Below are 20,614 nucleotides of genomic sequence, written 5' to 3' on the forward strand. Positions count from 1 at the left end.
GAAGACTGGAAAATAGCTATGATTATGGGACTAAGCAACATCACATGAAGAGATACTTCCAACAGAATCACTTCACATGAGACATTGATGGGGAAGGCTTGTCTGGGAAACAATTATGCCTTTATGTATAGATCTACTGTAAATATATCAGTAATGGATGGTTATTACAGTGTATCCTGTCTAAATTGTACTGTAACAGAATGTATTGGTAGTAAAACCCTAAGAACAATATTTATCATTACTAGGCCAAGGTATGTGATGATACCTATAAAAGCCCAGGGTTGGTATCAAAGTAGGGCTGATCCTATGTTTTCAGAAATAGAAAAAAAAGATTTCTCAATATCCTATAGAAATAAGAGGAAAAGATGCATTTCATGGGAGTGCCTTTATTTTTATCTATTATTACTTTATCAATTCCTCTAGCAATATCTGTAAGCACTGTAAAGAATGAAATAGTACAGGCTCAGTTCCTAGAAGATTTAGGTAAGAATGTCTCTCTTGAATTCAAGGAACAGCAAATTATAGATGATGAATTTTATAAAGCCATCAAAGCATTAAGGGATACTATTGAGAATGTTAGGGATAAAGTAGATATGATAGAATATAAGGCTAGTTTGGCATGTGATTGTTGATAGTCATCTTTTTGCTTGACAAAATTATAACATAATGAGTCCCATTACTCGTGGGAAAGAATTAATGGAATTATAGATAATGGTAATATTTCTATGCAAATTGAAGATTTATATGATTTAGCACAACAAATGAATGATGCTTCGCAACAAGATCTTTTACCAGATAAGACAGATCAAAAAATCATTATTTTAGTCATCTATCTTTTCCTTCTTGGGTACAGCACACCTTATAAAACATTGCTACCACTATATAGGAGCAACCCTTCTGGTTTTAATCATACTATCATTTCTTGCTCAATTTGCATGGTCTGCTTTGCAGAATAATCTTGATGAAATGAAGGCCTAATTATAGAAAAATAAAAAGGGGGGAATTGTTAGGGATTCCTTGAGGATCACAGTTGTAAAATGACAAAGGTAATGGTTTAAAGACCCTCTTGGTCTCTTATTGTTTTGTAAACACATTGGCTTGGTTTCTCAGGAGACCAGCATGACCCAGCTCCTTTGTATCTCCTGACATTGATCAAGAATCACATTATAAGGGGTGGCTAGGTGGCATAGTGGATAAAGCACCGACCTTGGAGTCAGGAGTACCTGGGTTCAAATCCGGTCTCAGACACTTAATAATTATCTAGCTGTGTGGCCTTGGGCAAGCCACTTAACCCCGTTTGCCTTGCAAAATCCTAAAAGAAAATATCACATTATAGCAAGAGCAATGAAGTATGCATAAGAATCTGTAGCTGTTTAACCAATGTGTAATCTTTAATATGATTGGTGCTTAAGCTGGTAGCATGAGTTGTCCACAAGTACGGAAGCAGATAGGGATATAAGGATAAGTAGATAAGGATATAAGCTGCTATGTGAATCTAATAAAATCAGAGTTCTCTGCTGGTCAGAGAATTCAAAGTAGCTGGTGCACCGTACAACTATGAGAAACTTAATGATGTTGAACTATTTGTATTCCTGCATGGGAAGAAGACACTGATAACTCATATGAACCTTCTCATTTATAAGAGCTGTTAGAAGGAGCATATATAGACAGGGCACAGGAAGAAGCGGAATATGATGGTAAAATATAGTAAAAAGATGGACTCAATAGGTGATAAAGGGAAGTACTGGGAGGAAGAGAAAGGAGAAGAAGGAGCTAAGATATTTCACATTAGAGTCAAGAAAAAGCTTTTTCTTGGAGTGGAATGGGCAAAGGCAAGGGGATGAGTGAGCCTTCATTCTCATCAGAAATGGCTCAGAGAGGAAATAACACACACACTTAATAGGCTATAGAAATCTATCTTACCCTAGAGCAAAATGAGAAGAAAGGGATGGGATAAGGGGGAATTGGGGGAGGGAAGAGGGAAATTAGTGATAGAAGAGGGACGATGGAGGGAGAGGGTACTCAGATACAACACACTTTTGGACAGGGACAGGATGAAAGGAGAGAGAGAATAGAATGAGAATGGGAGGAATAGAGTAGAGGGAAATACAGCCTGTAAATAGCAACTATGAGAAAACCAACCTACTCCAGAGACAGAGCCACTGGAATATGAACATAGACTGAAGTACATTTTTTTCTCTCTCTCACTATTCTTGAGGTTTCTCATCTTCTTGGGGGGGAGGAGGGTTTATGTTTACTCTTGTAACAAAATCATTGTAATTATATAAAATAAATAAACCAAAAAGAAAAAAAAAGAATAACTGATGGAGTCCGAATGCAGATTGAAGCATATTATTTTTCACTTTATTTTTTATAGGGGTTTTCCAGTCTGTTTTCTTTCAAGACATGACTAATATAGAAATTGCTTCACATCTCAGGGAGCAGGGGAAAGAGGAAGAGAATTTGCAACTCAAAATTTTTAAAAACAAATTTTAAAATTGTTTTAACAATGATTTGTTTTATAATTATTTATTAAATTTACAAATATTTTATAAAATAAAGAAAATTAAAGATATCAAAGGAACATTTCATGCAAAAATGGATAAGATAAAAGACAAAAATGGTAGGTACATAACAGAAGTAGAAGAGATAAAGAGGTGGCAAGAATTCATCAAAAAACTATACTAGAAAGGAAGTTTAGGTCTCAATCATAAAGAAGAGCAATGCCAAGAAATATTCACATTACTAAACAATTGTACTCATTTCACATACCAGCAAGGTTATGCTTAAAATTCTGCAAGCTCGACTTGAGCTTGAAGGAATAGGCTGGTTTTCAAAGAGACAGATAAACTAGAGACTCAATTGCCAACATCACTGGATTATGGAGAAAGTAAAGGAGTTCTAGAAAAGCACCTCACCCTGCTTCACTCAACTGAGTCTTTGACTGTGTGGATCATGCAAAGTGTGGCCAGTCCTCAAAGAGATGAGAAAATCAGAGCATCTTGTCTCCTGAGGTACCTGGTCAGGAAGCAACAGTTAGAACCAAGCAAGAAGGTTGAAAAGGAGAAATTACTAAAATCAAAAGCAAGAAAACTATTGAACTAATAAATAAAACCAAAAGTATGGTTTTATGATAAAAACAATAAAATTGATAAACCTCTGGTCAATTTGACTTAAAAAAAAAGAAAGAAGAAAACCAAATTGCTAGCATCATAAATGAAAAAGGTGAACTCACCACCAATGAGGAGGAAATTAAAGTAATAATTTGGAATTATTTTGCCCCACTCTATGCCAATAAATTTGACAATCTAAATAAAATGGATGAATATTTGCAAATATTTAAGTTATCAAGGTTAAATGAAGAGGAGATCAAATACCTAAACAACCCTATCTCAGAAAAAGAAATTAAGCAAGCCATCATTGAACTCCCTAAGACAAAAATCTCCAGGGCCTGATGAATTCACAAGTTAATTCTACCAAACATTTAAGGAACAATTGGTTTCAATTCAATATAAATTCTTGGGAAAAATAGGGGAAGACGGAACTCTGCCTAACTCTTTCTATGACACCAATATGGTGCTGATACCTAAACTAGGAAGAGTTAAAACAGAAAAAAAATTATAGACCTATCTCCCTGATGAATATAGATGCAAAAATCTTAAATAAAATCTTAGCAAAATGAGTACAACAAGGATTTATCCCAGGAATGCAGGGTTGGTTCAATATTAGGAAAACTGTTAGTATAATTAATTATATCAATAACATACCTATCAGAAATCACATGATTATATCGTTAGATGCTGAAAAAGCTTTTGACAAAATACAGCACCCATTCCTACTAAAAACACTAGAGAGCATAGGAATAGATGGATTGTTCCTTATAATAATAAGCAGTATCTATCTGAAATCATCAACAAGCATTATATTCAATGGGGAGAGGCTAGAAACATTCCCAATAATATCAGGGTGAAAGAAGGATGCCCATTATCACCACTATTATTCAATATCGTATTAGAAATGTTAGCTTCAGCCATAAGAAAAGAAAAAGAAATTGAAGGAATTAGAATTGGAAAGGAAGAAACAAAACTCTCACTCTTTGCAGATGACATGATGGTCTACCTACCTAGAGAATCCCAAGAAATCATCCAAAAAACTACTGGAAACAATTATCAATTTTAGCAAAGTCACAGGATATAAAATATACCCTCAACATTTCCATACATGACTAGCAAGATAAAGCAGAAAGAACAGGAAAGAGGAGTCGACCTGCCAAGGCAGACTCAAAAACTTTTTGAAAACAATTACAAAACACTTCTTCACATAAATAAAATCAGATTTAAATAACTGGGCAAATAGCAACTGCTCATGGATAGGCCGAGTTCATAAAAATGAGAATCCTACCAAAATTAAATTACTTGTTTAGTGCCCTACCAATCAAAATTCCAACAAATTACTTTAACGAGTTAAAAGAAATTGTAAGTAAATTCATATGGAGAAATAAAAAGGCAAGAATTTACAGGAATTTAATGAAAAAAAAAAAGAGCAAAAGAAGGTGACTTAGCCCTACCAGATCTAAAATTATATTATAAAGCATCAGTCATCAAAACTGTGTGGTATTGGCTAAGAAACAGAGTGGTAGATCAGTGGAATAGACTAGGTGTAATAGCAGTAAATGATTACAATAATCTGGTGTTTGATAAACCCAGAGTCTAGCTATATTGGGATAAAAACTCTCTCTTTGATAAAAAACTGTTGGGAAAATTGGAAGTTAGTATGGAAGAAATTTGGATTAGACCAATATCTCTACCAAGATAAGATCAAAATGGATACAGGATTTAGAAATAAAAAAACAATACTATAAGCAAACTAGGAGATCAAGGAATAGTTTACCTGTCAGATCTACAGAAAGGGAAGCAGTTTATGACCAAGGAAGAGATGGAAAACATCATTAAAAACAAACTAGATAATTTTGAGTACATTAAATTAAAAAACTTCTGCATAGACAAAACCACGGTAACCAAGATCAAAAGAAATGTAGCAATTTGGGAAACAGTTTTTACAACTAGTATTTCTAAAATATACAGAGAACTGAGTCCAATTTTTAAAAAACAATCCATTCCCCAATTGACAAATGGTCAAAGGCCCCAATTGACAAATGGTCAAAGGATATGCAAAGGCAATTTACAGATGAGGAGATCAAAGCAATCCATAGCCATATGAAAAAATGCTCTAAATCATTAATTATTAGAGAAATGCAAATTAAAGCTTCGTTGAGGTACCACCTCACACCTCTCAGATTGGCCAGTATGACCAGGAAGGATAATGATCATTGTTGGAAGGGATGTGGGAAATCTGGGACACTATTACACTGTTGGTGGAGCTGTGAACTCATCCAACCCTTCTGGAGAGCTATTTGGAACTATGCCCAAAGGGCAACAAAAATGTGCATACCATTTGACCCAGCAATACCACTACTGGGTCTATACCCTGAAGAGATGAGGAAAAAAGGTAAAAACATTACTTGTACAAAAATATTTATAGCAGCCCTGTTTGTGGTGGCAAAGAATTGGAAATCCAGTAAATGTCCTTCAATTGGGGAATGGCTTTCCAAACTGTGGTATATGTATGTCATGGAATACTATTGTTCTATTAGAAATCAGGAGGGACGGGATTTCAGGGAAACTTGGAGGGATTTGCATGAACTGATGCTGAGTGAGATGAGCAGAACCAGAAAAACACTGTACATCCTAACAGCAACATGGGAGTGATGTTCAACCTTGAAGGACTTGCTCATTCCATCAGCGCAACAATTGGGAACAATTTTTGGCTGTCTGCAAAGGAAAGTACCATCTGTATCCAGATAAGGAGCTGTGGAGTTTGAACAAAGTACAAGGACTATTCCCTTTAATTCGGAAAAAAAAAACCCAGATGTCTTATGGTTTGATCTGGTTACCTCTGAGAATTCTGTTCTCTTTAAGGATATGATTTCTCTCTCATCACACCCAATTTGGATCGAGGTACAACATGGAAACAAAGTAAAGACTGACAGAGTGCTATCTGTGGGGTGGGGGTGGGGGGAGGGAAGCAAGATTGGGGGAAAACTGTAAAACTCAAATAATATCTTTAATAAAAATTTAAAAAAAAAAGACAAATGATCAAAGGATATGCAAAGGCAATTTACAGATGAGGAAATCAAAGTGATCCATAGTCACATGAAAAATTGCTCTAAATCACTACTTATTAGAGAAATGCAAATTAAAGCATCTTTTGGGTACCACCTCACACCTCTCAGACTGGCCAATATGAGCAGAAAGGACAATGATCAATGTTGGAAAGGATGTGGGAAACCTGGGACACTAATACATTGTTGGTGGAGCTGTGAACTCATCCAATGCCCAAAGGGCAACAAAAATGTGCATACCCTTTGATCCAGCAATACCACTACTGGGTCTATTCCCTGAAGAGATCATGAAAAAGGGTAAAAACATCACTTGTACAAAAATATTCATAGCAGCCCTGCTTGTGGTGGCAAAGAATTGGAAATTAAGTAAAATGTATATCAACTGAGGAATAGCTTAATAAACTGTGGTATATGTATGTGATAGAATACTACTGTTCTATTAGAAACCAGGAGGGATGGGAATTCAGGGAAGCCTGGAAGGATTTGCATAAATTGATATTGAGCGAGATGAGCAGAACCAGAAGAATACTGTACATGATAACAGCAACATGGGGGTGATGATCAACCTTAATGGACTTGTTCATTGAATCAGTGCAGCAATCAGGCACAATTTTGGGGTACCTGAGATGGATAATACCATCTGTATCCAGAAAAAGAATTATGGAGTTTACATTCAATTAAAAAAACCCGTTATCTTACTATGTAATTTTGCTATCTCTTATTCTTTATTTTTCTTTCTTAAGGATATGGTTTCTCTCTCATCACATTCAACTTAGATCAATGTAAAGTCTAACAGACTGCCTTCTGTGGGGGGGGGGAGCAAGATTGGGGGAAAATTGTAAAATTCAAAATAAATAAAATCTTTCTTTTGTAAACAAAAGAAAAAGATTGGAAAAAGAGGACATCATGGCTATATAATGTCATTTTATTTATTTAATTTAGATACAGAGAACATGCTGTGAAATGCCAGATTGGACAAATCAAAAGCCAGATCTAAGATTGCAAGGAGAAATATTGACAAGCTCAGATAAGGGATAAAGTGTGAAAGTAAAGAATTAAGAAGCTTCTTGATGAGGGTGAAAGAGGACAGGGTCAAAGGTGATGCTGAAACTTAGCAATAAAAAAGTAAGATCTTGTTCCCATTACTTCCTGGCAAACAGAGGTAAAAGAGATGGAGCCAGGGTCAGATTTTGTCCTTGTGGGCTCAAAGATCACTGCAGATGCTGACTGCAGCCATGAATTTAAAAGAGGCCTGCTTCTTGGAGGAAAAGCTATGGCCGATATGAACATATAAAAAAGCAGAGGCCTCCTTGTCAACAAAGGTCCCAGCAGTGGCTGGGAGATTTGGACTATGAGGAAAGCCAAACACTGCTGAATCAACACTTTTGAACCAGGGATCTAGAGGAGACTTTTGAAAGTCACCTGAACTTAAAGAAATGAAGTAAAAAAAGAAATTAAAGCTTAACTACTTTGGCCACATAAAGAGCAGACAGGGCTCAATGGAAAAGACCCCTGATGTTGAGAAAGATGGAAAGTTTTTTAAAAAAGGACAGATTATGAGATGAATGGATGTTATCATGGAATCAATGAACGTGAGTTTGGACAGACTTTGGGAAATAGTGAAAATAGAAGGGTCTGGGTAGGGGGGGTGGAGCCAAGATGGCAACAAGAGAGGTTCATCTCTTAGGTGCTTTCTCCTAAAACTTGTAAACTAAGGGCTCAAACTAAACTTTCGAGAGTCAGAACCCACAGAGGGACCCAGTGAAGCAGTTCTCCAATTCAAGGTAACCTGGAAAAGAGCAGAAAGGCTCTGCTCCCTGGGGTCGGAGGGGCAGCCCGCCAGAGGGGTGGCCCACCAGAGCTAAAGAGCTTCAGCCTCCCAGAGGCAGTGTCAGGGCGCTGGGAGCCACAGCTCACAGCTCACAGCAGTGGGGGAGTTACCTGACCTACACCACAGGGAGCATCAGGCACAACTTGGGGGAACAACAGGGGGAACCTCTGCCAGAGCGAGTATGTGAAGCCCAGCCCTCAGGGCACAGCAGCATAGCCAGAGCAGCCCAGATCCAGGAAGCAGAAGCCTGTAAGCAGGAGCCCCCAGGGCATGAGCTTGCTGAACCTAGGGAGGGGGTGGAAAGAGACTGCCCAGCTCTGTCCTCTGCCCCTGGACCAGGACTCTGGGGCTCTGACCACATTCAGATCCTAATCCCAGTCTAGGCCCCCCCACCTAAGCCCCATGGTGGCAGAGGGGGCGCTTATGGTCATTCACAGACCAGGAGGGAGGACAGAGCATCACACACTGAGATCCTTGTGGGGGTGTCCCAAAACTCAGGAAGCACCCCAAAACCAGGCTCAGGCTGGGAAAATGAGTAAGCAGAAAAGAAAGAGGAACACTATTGATTCTTTGCTTGTGATTGCAAGAACGATCAAAATACTCAATCTGAAGATGAGGAAGTACAAGCTCCTGCATCTAAAGACAAGAAAAAACAGAAATTGGGCTCAGGCCATGACAGAGCTCAAAAAAGACTTTGAAAATCAAGTGAGGGAGATAGAGGAAAAATTGGGAAAAGAAATGAGATGCAGGAAGAACATGAAAATGAAGTCAGCAGCTTAGTCAAGGAGATCCAAAAAAATGCTGAAGAAAATAATGTGCTAAAAACCAGCATAGGTCAAATGGATAAAACAGTTCAAAAAGTTACTGAGAAGGATGCTTTAAAAAGCAGAATTGGCCAGATGGAAAAAGAGAAAAGAAAGCTCTGAGGAAAACAAATCCTTTAGATAGAGAATAGAACTCAAGGAGAATGCTGATTTTATGAGAAATCAGGACACAATACTTAAAAATCAAAAGAATGAAAAATTAGAATAAAATGTGAAAGAACCATCTCATTGAAAAAAGTTGATATGGAAAACAGATTTAGGAAAGATAATTTAAAAATTATTGTAATATCTGAAAGTCATGATCAGGAAAAGAGCCTTGACATCATTTTCAAACAATTACTACAGGAAAATTGCCCTGATATCCTAGAAGCAGAGGGCAAAATAGAAATGGAGAGAATCTACTGATCTCCCTGAGAAAGAGATCAAAAAAATAACCCCCCCCAGGAATATTATAACCAAGTTCCAGAACTCCCAAGTCAAAGAGAAAAGACTTGTGATTTCTTTGATAAAGAGAAATCCTAGGTGAGGAAACTTTTACAAATTGTAGGCAACTTGACCATAGCAACTCAAGCTGCAGAATGAGACATACATTTTGCCACTATCAACTAAAGCAGCCAGAAGGACATAGTTCAAATATCGTGGATCTGCAGTCAGGATCACACAGGACTTAGCAGCAACTACATTAAAAGTTTGTAGGGCTTGGAAGATAATATATCAGAAGGCCAGAGAGCTTAAAATGCAACCAAGAATCAACTTAGTTATCCAGCAAAACTGAATGTCCTCTTCCAGGGAAAAAGATGGACTTTCAATGAACCAAGGGAATTTCAAATGTTCCTGTTGGAATGGCCAGAGCTGAACAGAAGGTTTGATCTTCAGATAAAGGACTCAGGTGAAGCATGGAGATTGGAGGAGAAGGGGAAAATATGAGCGACTTGATGAACTGCATGTATTCCTGCATAGAAAAATGACACCAATAATACTCATATGAACCTTCTCAGTTAACAGAGCAGGTAGAAGGATCTTTTATAGATGAAGCACAAGAGAAAGCTGAATTTGAAGATAAAATGTGGTGTAAAAAGGGAGTCAATAGAAAAAAGGGAAATGCAATGGGAGAAATGAAAAGGAAATGGGGAATAGGCCAAGATATTTCATATAATAAGATTTTTCTTTATTACAATGAGCTATTGCAATGATATGGAAGGGGGGAAGGCAAGGGGGGAATGAGGGAATCTTTGCTCTCATCAGAGGTTGCTAGGAAACAGCATATATATATGTACATATATGTACACATATATATATAATCAATGGGGTATAGACATCTGGAGTAAGGAGAGAGGGGGGACAGGGGGAAGGGGTAGGGATGTGAATGATGGAGGAGAGGATGGACCATGGGGGAGAGTGGTCAGATATAATATTTTCTTTTTTACTTCTTGCAAGGGGCTGGGATTGGATGGCCTGTCTGGGACCATAGGGCCAGGTGGATGCTGGGCCTAAGGGGTGGTATGGGGGCTCAGGGCCTCTTGGCCCCAGGACTGGGGATCAGTCTCCTGTGCCACTCAGCTACCCTACAGCAGAGTCAGAGTGAAAGGAGAGAGAAAATATAGTACATGGTAGTGGAGAAGTACGAAAGGAGGGAGTTGTGATCAGCAATGGCAATGGTGGAAAAATATGGAAGTAACATTTTGGTGGTGTTGGAACACAGATTGAAGCATTTTTTATTATTATTTTGGGGGGGGTGCAGGACAAATGGGGCTGGGTGGCCTGCCTGGGGCTGTATAGCTGGGTGATCATTGGGTGTCTGAGGCTGGATTTGGACCCGGGTGCTCCTGGCTCAAGGGCCAGTGCTCTGTCTGCCACCTGGCTGCCCCTATTATCATTACTATTTTATTTGGGATCTTTTTTTTTCTTTTTTTGGTTATCACAGGGCAATGGGGTGGCTTCCACGGGGTCACACAGCTGGGTGATTGTTGGGTGTATGGGGCCGGATTTGGGCTCAGGTCCTCCTGGCTCTAGGGCTGGTGCTTCATCCACTGCGCCACCTGGCCATACCTACAATTAGCACTATAATTTTTTTTAATTTTAAATTTAATTTTTTTTCTCTCCCCTTTACTTTATTGTTCAAGCGAGTCTATTTTTGGGGGGAGGGGGCATTTTGTTACTCTTAAACAAGAATATTTAATTAATGTATAAAAAAACATTATTTGTACAAAATGAGAATAAATTTTAAAAAAAAGGAAACAGAAGGGTCTGGTGTGCCTGTGGTCCATAGGGTCAAAAAAAGTTAGACATGACTGAACAAATGAATAGAGTCAGAGGTTGAAGCTCTAACTCCAAAAACAGGAATATTATAGATCCCCTATGGACAAGGACCATATCTAATCTAAAAGGGAAAAACATGTCCCACCCAGGCAACCCTTACAATAGGCTACATAAATAAGGGTATCCCTTTGTACTGACCTAGTTTACTGAATTCTTAATAAGTAGTTGCGTTAAATAAGATTTATATTTTTTCAAAAAACAGCAAGAAACTAAGGACTCTGACCTCACTGTAACTGATTTGCTATCAAGCAATAAATATACTTCTTTATATCAAGTAATAATAATCTTGCTATGTGACAGGCATAACCCTAGGTTCTGGGAATAAAAATACAAAATTGAGATATACCCTGCCCTCAAGGAACTTACATTCTACTGAGGAAAAATAACATATGCAGCGATTAATAAATACAAAATGGGATAGGTGATAGACTTGTGATTTCTTTGATAAAGAGAAATCCTAGGTGAGGAAACTTTTACAAATTGTAGGCAACTTGACCATAGCAACTCAAGCTGCAGAATGAGACACACATTTTGCCACTATCAACTAAAGAGAATGAAGACTTCCTTAAAGAGGTACCATCTGAGTTGGACTTTAATAGACCTGTAAGATTTAAAAGGGCAGGGAGGACAAAGAAAAGAGTTTTCCCATTTTAGAAATAGTATGAGTAAAATACATGGAGGCAGCAAAGTGAAGGGGTTGGGGGGGGGGGGTAATTCATTTTGTCTTAAATGTTAAGTGGGGGAAATATGAGAAAAGGCTAGAAATATAAATTGGTGCCAGATTGTAGGTCTTGAATATGTCTTAACTATCTGGTAAAAGAATTTGAATTTATCTCAGTTGGCAGTGGGTAGCCACTGAATGGTTCTGAGAAATGACATGAACAAAATTTAGAATAAGCAAGATTACTCCATCAGTCTAAAGGACAGTAGGAGAAAGGGGAGAGAATTTAGGGAGACCTACCAAAAGCTTTATCAGACTCTACTACAGAACATAAGGCAGAAGTGTTAGGACTCATGGGAGAGTGGAGAAGGAAAAATTAAAAGTTTTAAAAACAAGAAACTGGATGAGCAGAATGATATAAAGTCAACTCATTTGGGCCAGGTACTGAGGGAAAGATAATGAACTCAGGCTGGGAGGCACCAAGCCTGAAATGCCAGTGAAATCTCCAGAGAAAAGTATCCATAGAGCAGTCAAGGCCAGAGCCTTAGATTAGCATTATATGAAATGATTCATCTCAATTGTTGTGACTCATCTCAACCTCCTCTATATAGGCTGATCACAAGTTAACTCTGATGTCCCAAATTGGAGGGCTATCTCATATACAATTAAAATCAAAGCATGAGCCATTTCATTTCTGACTCCTTGTTCCTCCTCACAGAAGTTAATTTTCTTTCTTTCTTTATTCTCATTTTGAACAAATGTTTTTTATATATTAATAAGATATTCTTGTTTAAGAGTAAACAAAATATCCCCTCCCCCAAAAAATATAGATTCGCTTGAGCGATAAAAGGGGAGAGAAAAAAAATTAAAATTAAAAAAATAGTAATAATTGTAGGTATGGTCAGGTGGGGCCATGGACAGAGCACCAGCCCTGAAGCCAGGAGCACCTGAGACCATACCCAGCCCAGTACACCAAATAATCACCCAGCTGTGTGACATGCAAGCCACCCCAACCCCTCTGCCCTGCAAAAACCAAGAAAAGGAAAACAAAGACCCAAAATAAAATAAAATAGTAATGATAGTAGGGGTGGCTGGGTGGGGGACAGAGCATTAGCCCTTGACCAGGAGCGCCCGGGTCCAAATCCGGCCTCAGACACCGGGCCCCAGGCAAGCCACCCAGCTCCATTTGCCCTGCACCCCCCCCCCCATAATAATAATAAAAAATGTGCTTCAGTCTTTGTTCCAACACCAAAAACTCTGTCGCGGGTGGATCACATTCTTTATGATAAGTCCATCACAAAAGTTACTTCCAAATTTTTCCACCGTTGCCATTGCTGATGCCAACTCCCTCCTTTTGTATTTCTCCACTAACATGTACTATATTTTCTCTCTCCTTTCACTGACTCTGCTGTAGGGTAGCTGAGTGGCGCAGCAGACAGATCCCTGGTCCTGGGGCCAAGAGGCCCCGAGCCCCCCTACCACCCCTCAGGCCCAGCATCCACCTGGCCCTATGGTCCCAGACAGGCCATCCGATCCCAGCCCCTTGCAAGAAGTAAGAAAGAAAATGCGTTATATCTGACCACTCTCCCCCCATGGTCCATCCTCTCCTCCATCACTCATATCCCCCCCTTCCCCCTGTCCCCCCCTCCTTACTCCAGATGTCTATACTCCATTGAGAATATATGCTATTTCCTCTCCTAGCCACCTCTGATGGGAGAAGATTCCTTAATTCCCCCTTGCCTTCCCCACTTCTATATCATTGCAATAGCTCATTGTAATAAAGAAAAATCTTATATGAAATATCTTGGCCTATTCCCCCTCTCCTTTTTCTTTCCTCCCATTACATTTCACTTTTTTCTATTGACTCCATTTTTATACTATATTTTATCTTCAAATTCAGCTTTCCCCTGTGCTTCAATTATAAAAGCTCCTTCTTGGGTGGGGCAGGGGAAGGGCAGGGATGTGAGTGATGGAGGAGAGGATGGACCATGGGGGAGAGTGGTCAGATATAACGCATTTTCTTTCTTACTTCTTGCAAGGGGCTGGGATCGGATGGCCTGTCAGGGACCATAGGGCCAGGTGGATGCTGGGCCTGAGGGGTGGTGTGGGGGCTCAGGGCCTCTTGGCCCCAGGGCCAGGGATCTGTCTGCTGCGCCACTCAGCTACCCTACAGCAGTCAGAGTGAAAGGAGAGAGAAAATATAGTACATGGTAGTGGAGAAATACGAAAGGAGGGAGTTGTAATCAGCAATGGCAATGGTGGAAAAATATCGAAGTAACTTTTGTGATGGACTTAGCATAAAGAGCTTTTGATGTTGGAACAAAGACTGAAGCACATTTTTTATTATTATTTTTTTGGGGGGGTGCAGGGCAAATGGGGCTGGGTGGCCTGCCTGGGGCCGCATAGCAGGGTGATCATTGGGTGTCTGACGCCGGATTTGGACCCGGGTGCTCCTGGCTCAAGGGCCAATATTCTGTCCACCACCCAGCCACCCCTACTATGATTACTATTTTATTTTAGGTCTTTTTTCCCCCTTTTTTTTGTTTTTTGCAGGGCAGTGGGGTCAGGGTGGCTTGCATGTCACACAGTTGGGTGATTGTTGGGTGTATGGGGCTGGATATGGGCTCAGGTGCTCCTGGCTCCAGGGCTGGTGCTCCGTCCATTGCGCCACCTAGCCATATCTACAATTATTACTATTGTTTTTAATTTTAATTTTTTCTCTCCCCTTTATTGCTCAAGCGAGTCTATATTTTTGGGGGGAGGGGATATTTTGTTTACTCTTAAACAAGAATATTTTATTAATGTATAAAAAATTATTTGTACAAAATGAGAATATTAAATATTTTTTAACAAAGCACATTCTACCAGCTCTATTAACTGAGAAGGTTCATATGAGTATTGTCAGTGTCATTTTTCTATGCAGGAATACATGCAGTTCATCATCATTTAAGTCCCTCACATTTTCCCCTTCTCCTCCAATCTCTATGCTTCACCTGGGTCCTGCATTTGAGGATCAAATCTTCTGTACAGCTCTGGCCATTCCAACAGGAACATTTGAAATTCCCCTGGTTCATTGAAAGTCCATCTTTTTCCCTAGAAGAGGACATTCAGTTTTGCTGGGTAGTTGATTCTCGCTTGTATTTTAAGATCTCTTGCCTTCTGGTATATTATATTCCAAGCCCTATGAGCTTTAAATGTAGTTGCTGCTAAGTCCTGTATGTTCCTGACTACAGCTCCACAATATCTGAATTGTGTTCTTCTGGCTCCTTGTAATATTTTCTCTTCAACTTGGGAGTTCTGGGACTTGGCTATAATATTCCTAGGGGTTGGTTTTTGGGATCTTTCTCTGGGGGATTGGTGGATTCTCTCCATTTCTATTTTTCCCTCTGCTTCTAGAATACCAGGGCAATTTTCCTGTAGTAATTCTTTGAAAATGATGTCAAGGCTCTTTTCCTGATCATGACTTTCAGGTATTCCAATAATTTTTAAATTATCTTTCCTAAATCTGTTTTCCATATCAATTGTTTTTTTCAATGAGATGTTTCACATTTTCTTCTAATTTTTCATTTTTCTGGTTTTGAAGTATTGAGTCCTGGTTTCTTGTAAATTCATCAATCTCCCTGAGTTCTATTCTGTCTGAAGGATTTGTTTTCCTCAGTTTTCTTATCTCCTTTTCCATCTGGCCAATTTTGCTTTTTAAAGCCTTCTTCTCCTCAATAACTTTTTGAGCTGTTTAACCATTTGACCTAAGCTGGTTTTTAGCATGCTATTTCAATCTTCAGCTTTTTTAAAGATTTCCTTGACTAAGCTGCTGACTTCATTTTCATGTTTTTCCTACATCTCTCTCATTTCTTTTCCCAGTTTTTCTTCTAACTCCCTCATTTTTCTTTTTTGTTAGTTTTTTTTTTTTGCAAGGCAAAAGGGGTTAAGTGGCTTGCCTAAGGCCACATGGCTAGGTAATTATTAAGTGTCTGAGACTGGATTTGAACCCAGGTACTCCTGACTCCATGGCCGGTGCTTTATCCACTATGCCACCTAGCTGCCCCCATTTGATTTTTCAAAGTCCTTTTTGAGCTCTGTCATAGCCTGAGCCCACTTTCTGTTTTTCTTGGAGTCTTTAAGATGCAGGAGCTCGTGTTTCCTCATCTTCAGACTGAGTGTTTTGATCCTTCTTGGGCTCATATGCAAAATATTTCTCAATGGTCTTCCTCTTTTTTGTCTGCTTACCCATTTTCCCAGCCTGAGCCTGGTTTTGGGGTGCTTCCTGAGCTTTTGGGACACTCTCACAAGGGTCTCAGTGTGTGAGGCTCTGTCCTCCCTCCTGGTCTGTGAATGACCATATGCGCCCCACCCTGCCCCAGGGCTGAGGTGGGGGGGGGGGCTAGACTGAGATCAGTATCTGAATGTGGTCAGAACCCCAGAGTCCTGTTTCTGGGGCAGAGGTCCACCAGCTGTTCCCCCAATTTGTGCCTAGTGCTCCCTGGGTCACAGGTCAGGAAACTCCTGCGCTGCTGTGAGCCATGGCTCTGAGCACCCTGGGGCTGCCTCCGGTTCGCTCTGGCGGGCCGCCCCTCTAACCCCAGAGAGCAGAGCCTTTCTGCTCTTTTCCAGGTTACCTTGAGTAGGAGAACTGCCTCACTGGGTCCCTCTGTGGGTTCTGTCTCTCCAAAATTTAGTTAGAGTGCTTAGTTTCCTAGATTTATGAGAGAATGCCTAAGAGAGGATCCACTCTTGTTGCTATCTTGGCTCCACCCCCCCCCCCAGTAAAGTTAATTTTTAAGATTGTTCAGAATAGTCCAGTTATGATCTGGACAATATTCTTATAACCCTTTGAAAGTAGTTAAAAGTAAAGAATCATGTTTTTTTCACATAGTGAACTTTTAACAACTATACAAGGCTAGTTCCTCAAATTTTGTTATATGGTGCGATGTCTAGCTCTGTCCTTTGCTAATCTATTTGGGGGGGGGGGGGAGATATTTTAATTCTCCTCCTCAACCAGTAGAATCAAAATTTACAAAAATAAAAATTGGAACAATCCTACCCTTTGAGAAGTTTACACATTTAGTATGTGAAAAGTGCTAAAAAAATAGTTTAATGAGAAAACTTTGGGGAAAAAAAGGTTAATTTTACCTGGGGGGAGGGGGATTTGAAATTTTCAAGGTATTCATAGCTCCTTGTGCTGGGCCTTGAAGGAGAATTCTGAAAAGCACAGATGTGCAGGGAATGTACTCTTGGTATGGGAACAGCCAAACCAGAGTGCTGCGGAACAAGATTGGGACATATTCCACAAATCGAGATTCGCTTTGTTTTAATTGTTCTGGCTTATTAAACCTAAAAGCAGAGAGCCGAGTTGTTAAAGCAGCCAATTCTGCGTGTGGGGCGGGCCCTGTGCCCGGCTTGTGTGGGTGAGGAGCCCTGGCAACTGCAGGGCACCGGGGCCACAGAGCCAACCTCTGCCGGGACCTGAGCGGCTGCAGCTAGTCACTTCTGCTTTTTATGCGATAAAAACGTTATAAAAAAAAGAATGCGGACAGCCAAAGGGGTCCAGGCCCCGAAGCGCGAAGAGGGAGGAGAGACATAAAGGCTTGCCAGGGCCGGGCCGAGCGGAGTCCGGAGCCCGCGGGGCCCCACTTACCTGTACTCCCGCTCGCTTATAAACTTAAAATAGGCTCCAACTACCTGTGACAGGTAAAGAAAGCCAGGCAAGAAGCGAGCAGAAGGAGGGTGGGGGAGGGGCTGCCGCGAAGCGAGCCCCAGAGCTGGCCGCCGCCGCCCCGCGCTAAGAGGAGGAGGGCCCAGGGCGCCGCTCTTTGTTGCGCGGAGGTACTCAGCTTCTGGGCGAGTCCATCCCGGGAGGGCGGAGACGGGACGCGCCGCTTAGAAGGAGAAGGGAAGGTTCGAGGGACACAAAGGAAATCCCCCCCCCCCCCCGTCGGAGACACTTGGAACTCTCCAATCAGAAATCTGCGTCCCGTCCGGGTGAGCGAGCGGAAAAATAGACCGCTCCGCCGAAATGCATCTTGGGAGTGGTAGTCTTCCCCCCTCCGTGCCCGCCTCTTTCTTCCTATTTCCGGCCTCTTCCTTCCCGCATCCTTCCGGGGCTTCGCATCCTATAGTTTTCCGCCAACATGGTGAGTGTGCTCCATGTGCCCAGCTCGGGCGGAGGAAGGCGGCGTCCAGGGGCCCCACGCCCGCGGCTGGGGGGCGGGGAGAGTGGCAGCGGTGCCCACGCCCGGCAGCGCCCGCTCCACGGCGGCCCGGGGAGGCCTTGGGGGCGGTCAGGCCCGGACGGGGAGGACCGGCCCCTGCCCTCCAAGGCTTTCCACGTCCCTGAGGGTAACCTGGGGAGGAAGGGGGTGACCCAGCCCCGAGCCTAGAGCAGCGGCATCCGGACGATGGATCCGCGTGGAAGGCGTAAGCCTGCGCTGCCGAGGTGAAGGTGTGCGCATGCGGGGAGAGCGGCTCGGTGCGCGGCTGGATGCGCGGCGCATGCGCGGGCCCAGACTCCCTGTGCAGGTGTGCCGTACACTCGTACCTGGACACTTGCACGGAAGTTTTGCACACCTCCCGCTGACCTTAGCCGGTACCTTAGGATGACAGCCCCTCCACTTGCTGGGGATCCTGGGCTGACCCTGATGCTGATGCTTCGCCTCAGTTTCTACTTACCAGTTGTACAACGCTGGCTTTGTGTTGAGGCTACTATATCTATTGAATGAGGATAATAAAAGCACCTCATTTAGAGCTGTTTTGAAGGTACAAAAATGTGTAAAATGCTTGGTGCGGTGCCTGACCTTTAGTAAAGGCTCAATAAATGTTAAGGGTTGGTGGTCTTGGTGGTTATGATCAAAGGAGATCATAGATATTTGTTTTGCAAACCTTAATGTGTTACATTGTCATAATAACTAGTATTTACAGAATGCTTACTCGGGGCCAGGCACTGTGTTAACTTTTTTACTCTTTTACAATTACATTTATCATCTTTTCTTTCGCCTGAGTCCTTTCAGGCCTCAAAGCTTAGTTTAAGAGTCATTAAAATTCATTGTACTTTAGATTTCTTGAGGTCTGATTGGAAGATATTTTGGTCAGTCAATAAAACATAGTAAGAACCTACAAACCATATGCCAGGAATTATGCTAAAGTTAGGAAGATTTTCTTGACAGAAACCCAAATCTACATTTCTCCCATATCTACCTATTGAGCCTCTTCTGGAGCTAAGCTAAACGAGACAGATTCCTCATTTTTAAGATAGCCAAGGTTTTTTTGTTGTTTTTTTTTATAAAATTTCCTTTCATATTAAACACACCCAGGGGCGGCTAGGTGGTTTAGTGGATAAAGCACCGACCTTGGAGTCAGGAGTACCTGGGTTCAAATCCAGTCTCAGACACTTAATAATGACCTAGCTGTGAGGCCTTGGGCAAGCCACTTAACCCCATTTGCCTTGCAAAAACCTAAAAAAAAAAATCATATTAAACATACCCAGTTCCTTTCAAACAGTTCTCATAGGGCACTTTTTTGTCTAGTGGACATTCTATTCAAGCTCCAAACCATTCTAGCTTATCCTTGTCCTAACTAAAATGTAGAGCCTACAATTGGATCACTTCAGGTCAGAAGATACTTTTTATTGCTTCACTCATGTATTATCACTTGTCTATTAGGCATTTCAAACTGGGTGCTTCCAAAACATCTTAAACTCAACACATCAAAACTTGAACTTTCACTTTTTGCCCCAAACTTTACAATTTCTGTTGCTACCTTCATAACATGCCCTTCTTCCACTCACATATGCCCCCTTGTTTCAGGCCCTCACCACCTCTGAACTGGATAATTACACCAGCCTTCCAATTGTTCTCCCTGCCTCCAGTCTTGCCAAAGTGATTTAACCCAAGTCTGGATCTGTCTGGAGTCAACCCCCAGTGGGATCCTGTTATCTTAGGGATAAAAATATAGTTTATTTTGCTTTGGAAGCCTATAAACTTGACTTTTCCTCCTCAGAAGCAGGTTTCTAAACCTATTCTTTCTCCTTCATTGCACTGAGGTCTCTTGAGGGGTTATTGATGTTTGACTTCAGAGGGTGGAATTGGGACCAATCAGTGGTGATTACAGGCTTGTAGTATTTAAACTCAAGCTAAGGAAAAATTTACATTTACAGCTGCCCTTAGGGTTAGTGAATTCCTCATTCCTAGACATTTTCATGTAAAAGACTTTTGAGGAGATTTCAACTTAGGTATCTTTTGAATTACATTACTTTGGAAGTTCCTTCTGTCTCTGTTTTAATGATTATCTGACTGGTAGTATAAGTATTATCACCCCAATTTTATGGACTCATAGAGTTTGTATGAATTGCATAGATCAAAACCTAGATGAAATCCTAGGTTCCTAACTTTGAGTCCACACTAAACCTATGCCTCCAGTTCCAGGTGTTTCACTCTTGGATTTTTCTGTCATTGGAGTGAAAGTTAAAGCATTACACAAGTTTATTAAAGTTTCCAAACTCCAAAAGACATTTTTAGAAATGGGGGGGGGGGACTAGGTATAGTATCTTAATAATAAATCAACAGAGATACAGGATATGAGACTTCCTCTGAAGACCAAAAACTAGAAATTTGAAAGTACTTGGGAGAGCAGACATGCCAAGATTATTTTTTTAGGTTTTTGCAAGGCAAATGGAGTTAAGTGGCTTGCCCAAGGCCATACAGCTAGGTAATTATTAAGTGTTTGAGATCCGGATTTGAATCCAGGTACTCCTGACTCCAGGGCCAATGCTTTATCTAGCCACCCCTAAGATTAGCATTTTAAGC

The 20,614-nt window shown here is 41.0% G+C and overlaps 2 protein-coding genes across 6 annotated transcripts in view; one reads left to right on the top strand and one right to left on the bottom strand.

The window, feature by feature from the left end:
* The window catches only part of CFAP96 (cilia and flagella associated protein 96), an 87,147-nt gene that overhangs the window by 36,389 nt on the left and 30,144 nt on the right, over positions 1-20,614 (bottom strand). Inside the window, exons 1-2 of one of the 5 annotated variants that reach the window (XM_074228848.1) lie at positions 17,452-18,204; positions 14,810-14,909 (exon numbers count right to left, since the gene is read on the bottom strand). The exons of 2 other annotated variants lie outside the window; for them this stretch is intronic. The gene's annotated coding sequence lies outside the window, so the exon portion shown is untranslated. Of the gene's footprint in view, positions 1-14,809; positions 14,910-17,451; positions 18,209-20,614 lie in introns of those variants that run through there. 2 more of the 5 variants (XM_074228853.1, XM_074228847.1) reach the window with 2 other exon arrangements.
* The window catches only part of UFSP2 (UFM1 specific peptidase 2), a 41,213-nt gene continuing 38,447 nt past the window's right edge, over positions 17,849-20,614 (top strand). The window contains exon 1 of the mRNA XM_074228844.1: positions 17,849-17,947. Within this exon, the coding sequence (XP_074084945.1) occupies positions 17,945-17,947 (3 nt within the window). The 5' untranslated portion in view covers positions 17,849-17,944. The remainder of the gene's footprint in view (positions 17,948-20,614) is intronic.

This window comes from Macrotis lagotis, chromosome 3 (genome assembly GCF_037893015.1).
Source record: "Macrotis lagotis isolate mMagLag1 chromosome 3, bilby.v1.9.chrom.fasta, whole genome shotgun sequence".
NCBI lineage: Eukaryota > Metazoa > Chordata > Mammalia > Peramelemorphia > Peramelidae > Macrotis > Macrotis lagotis.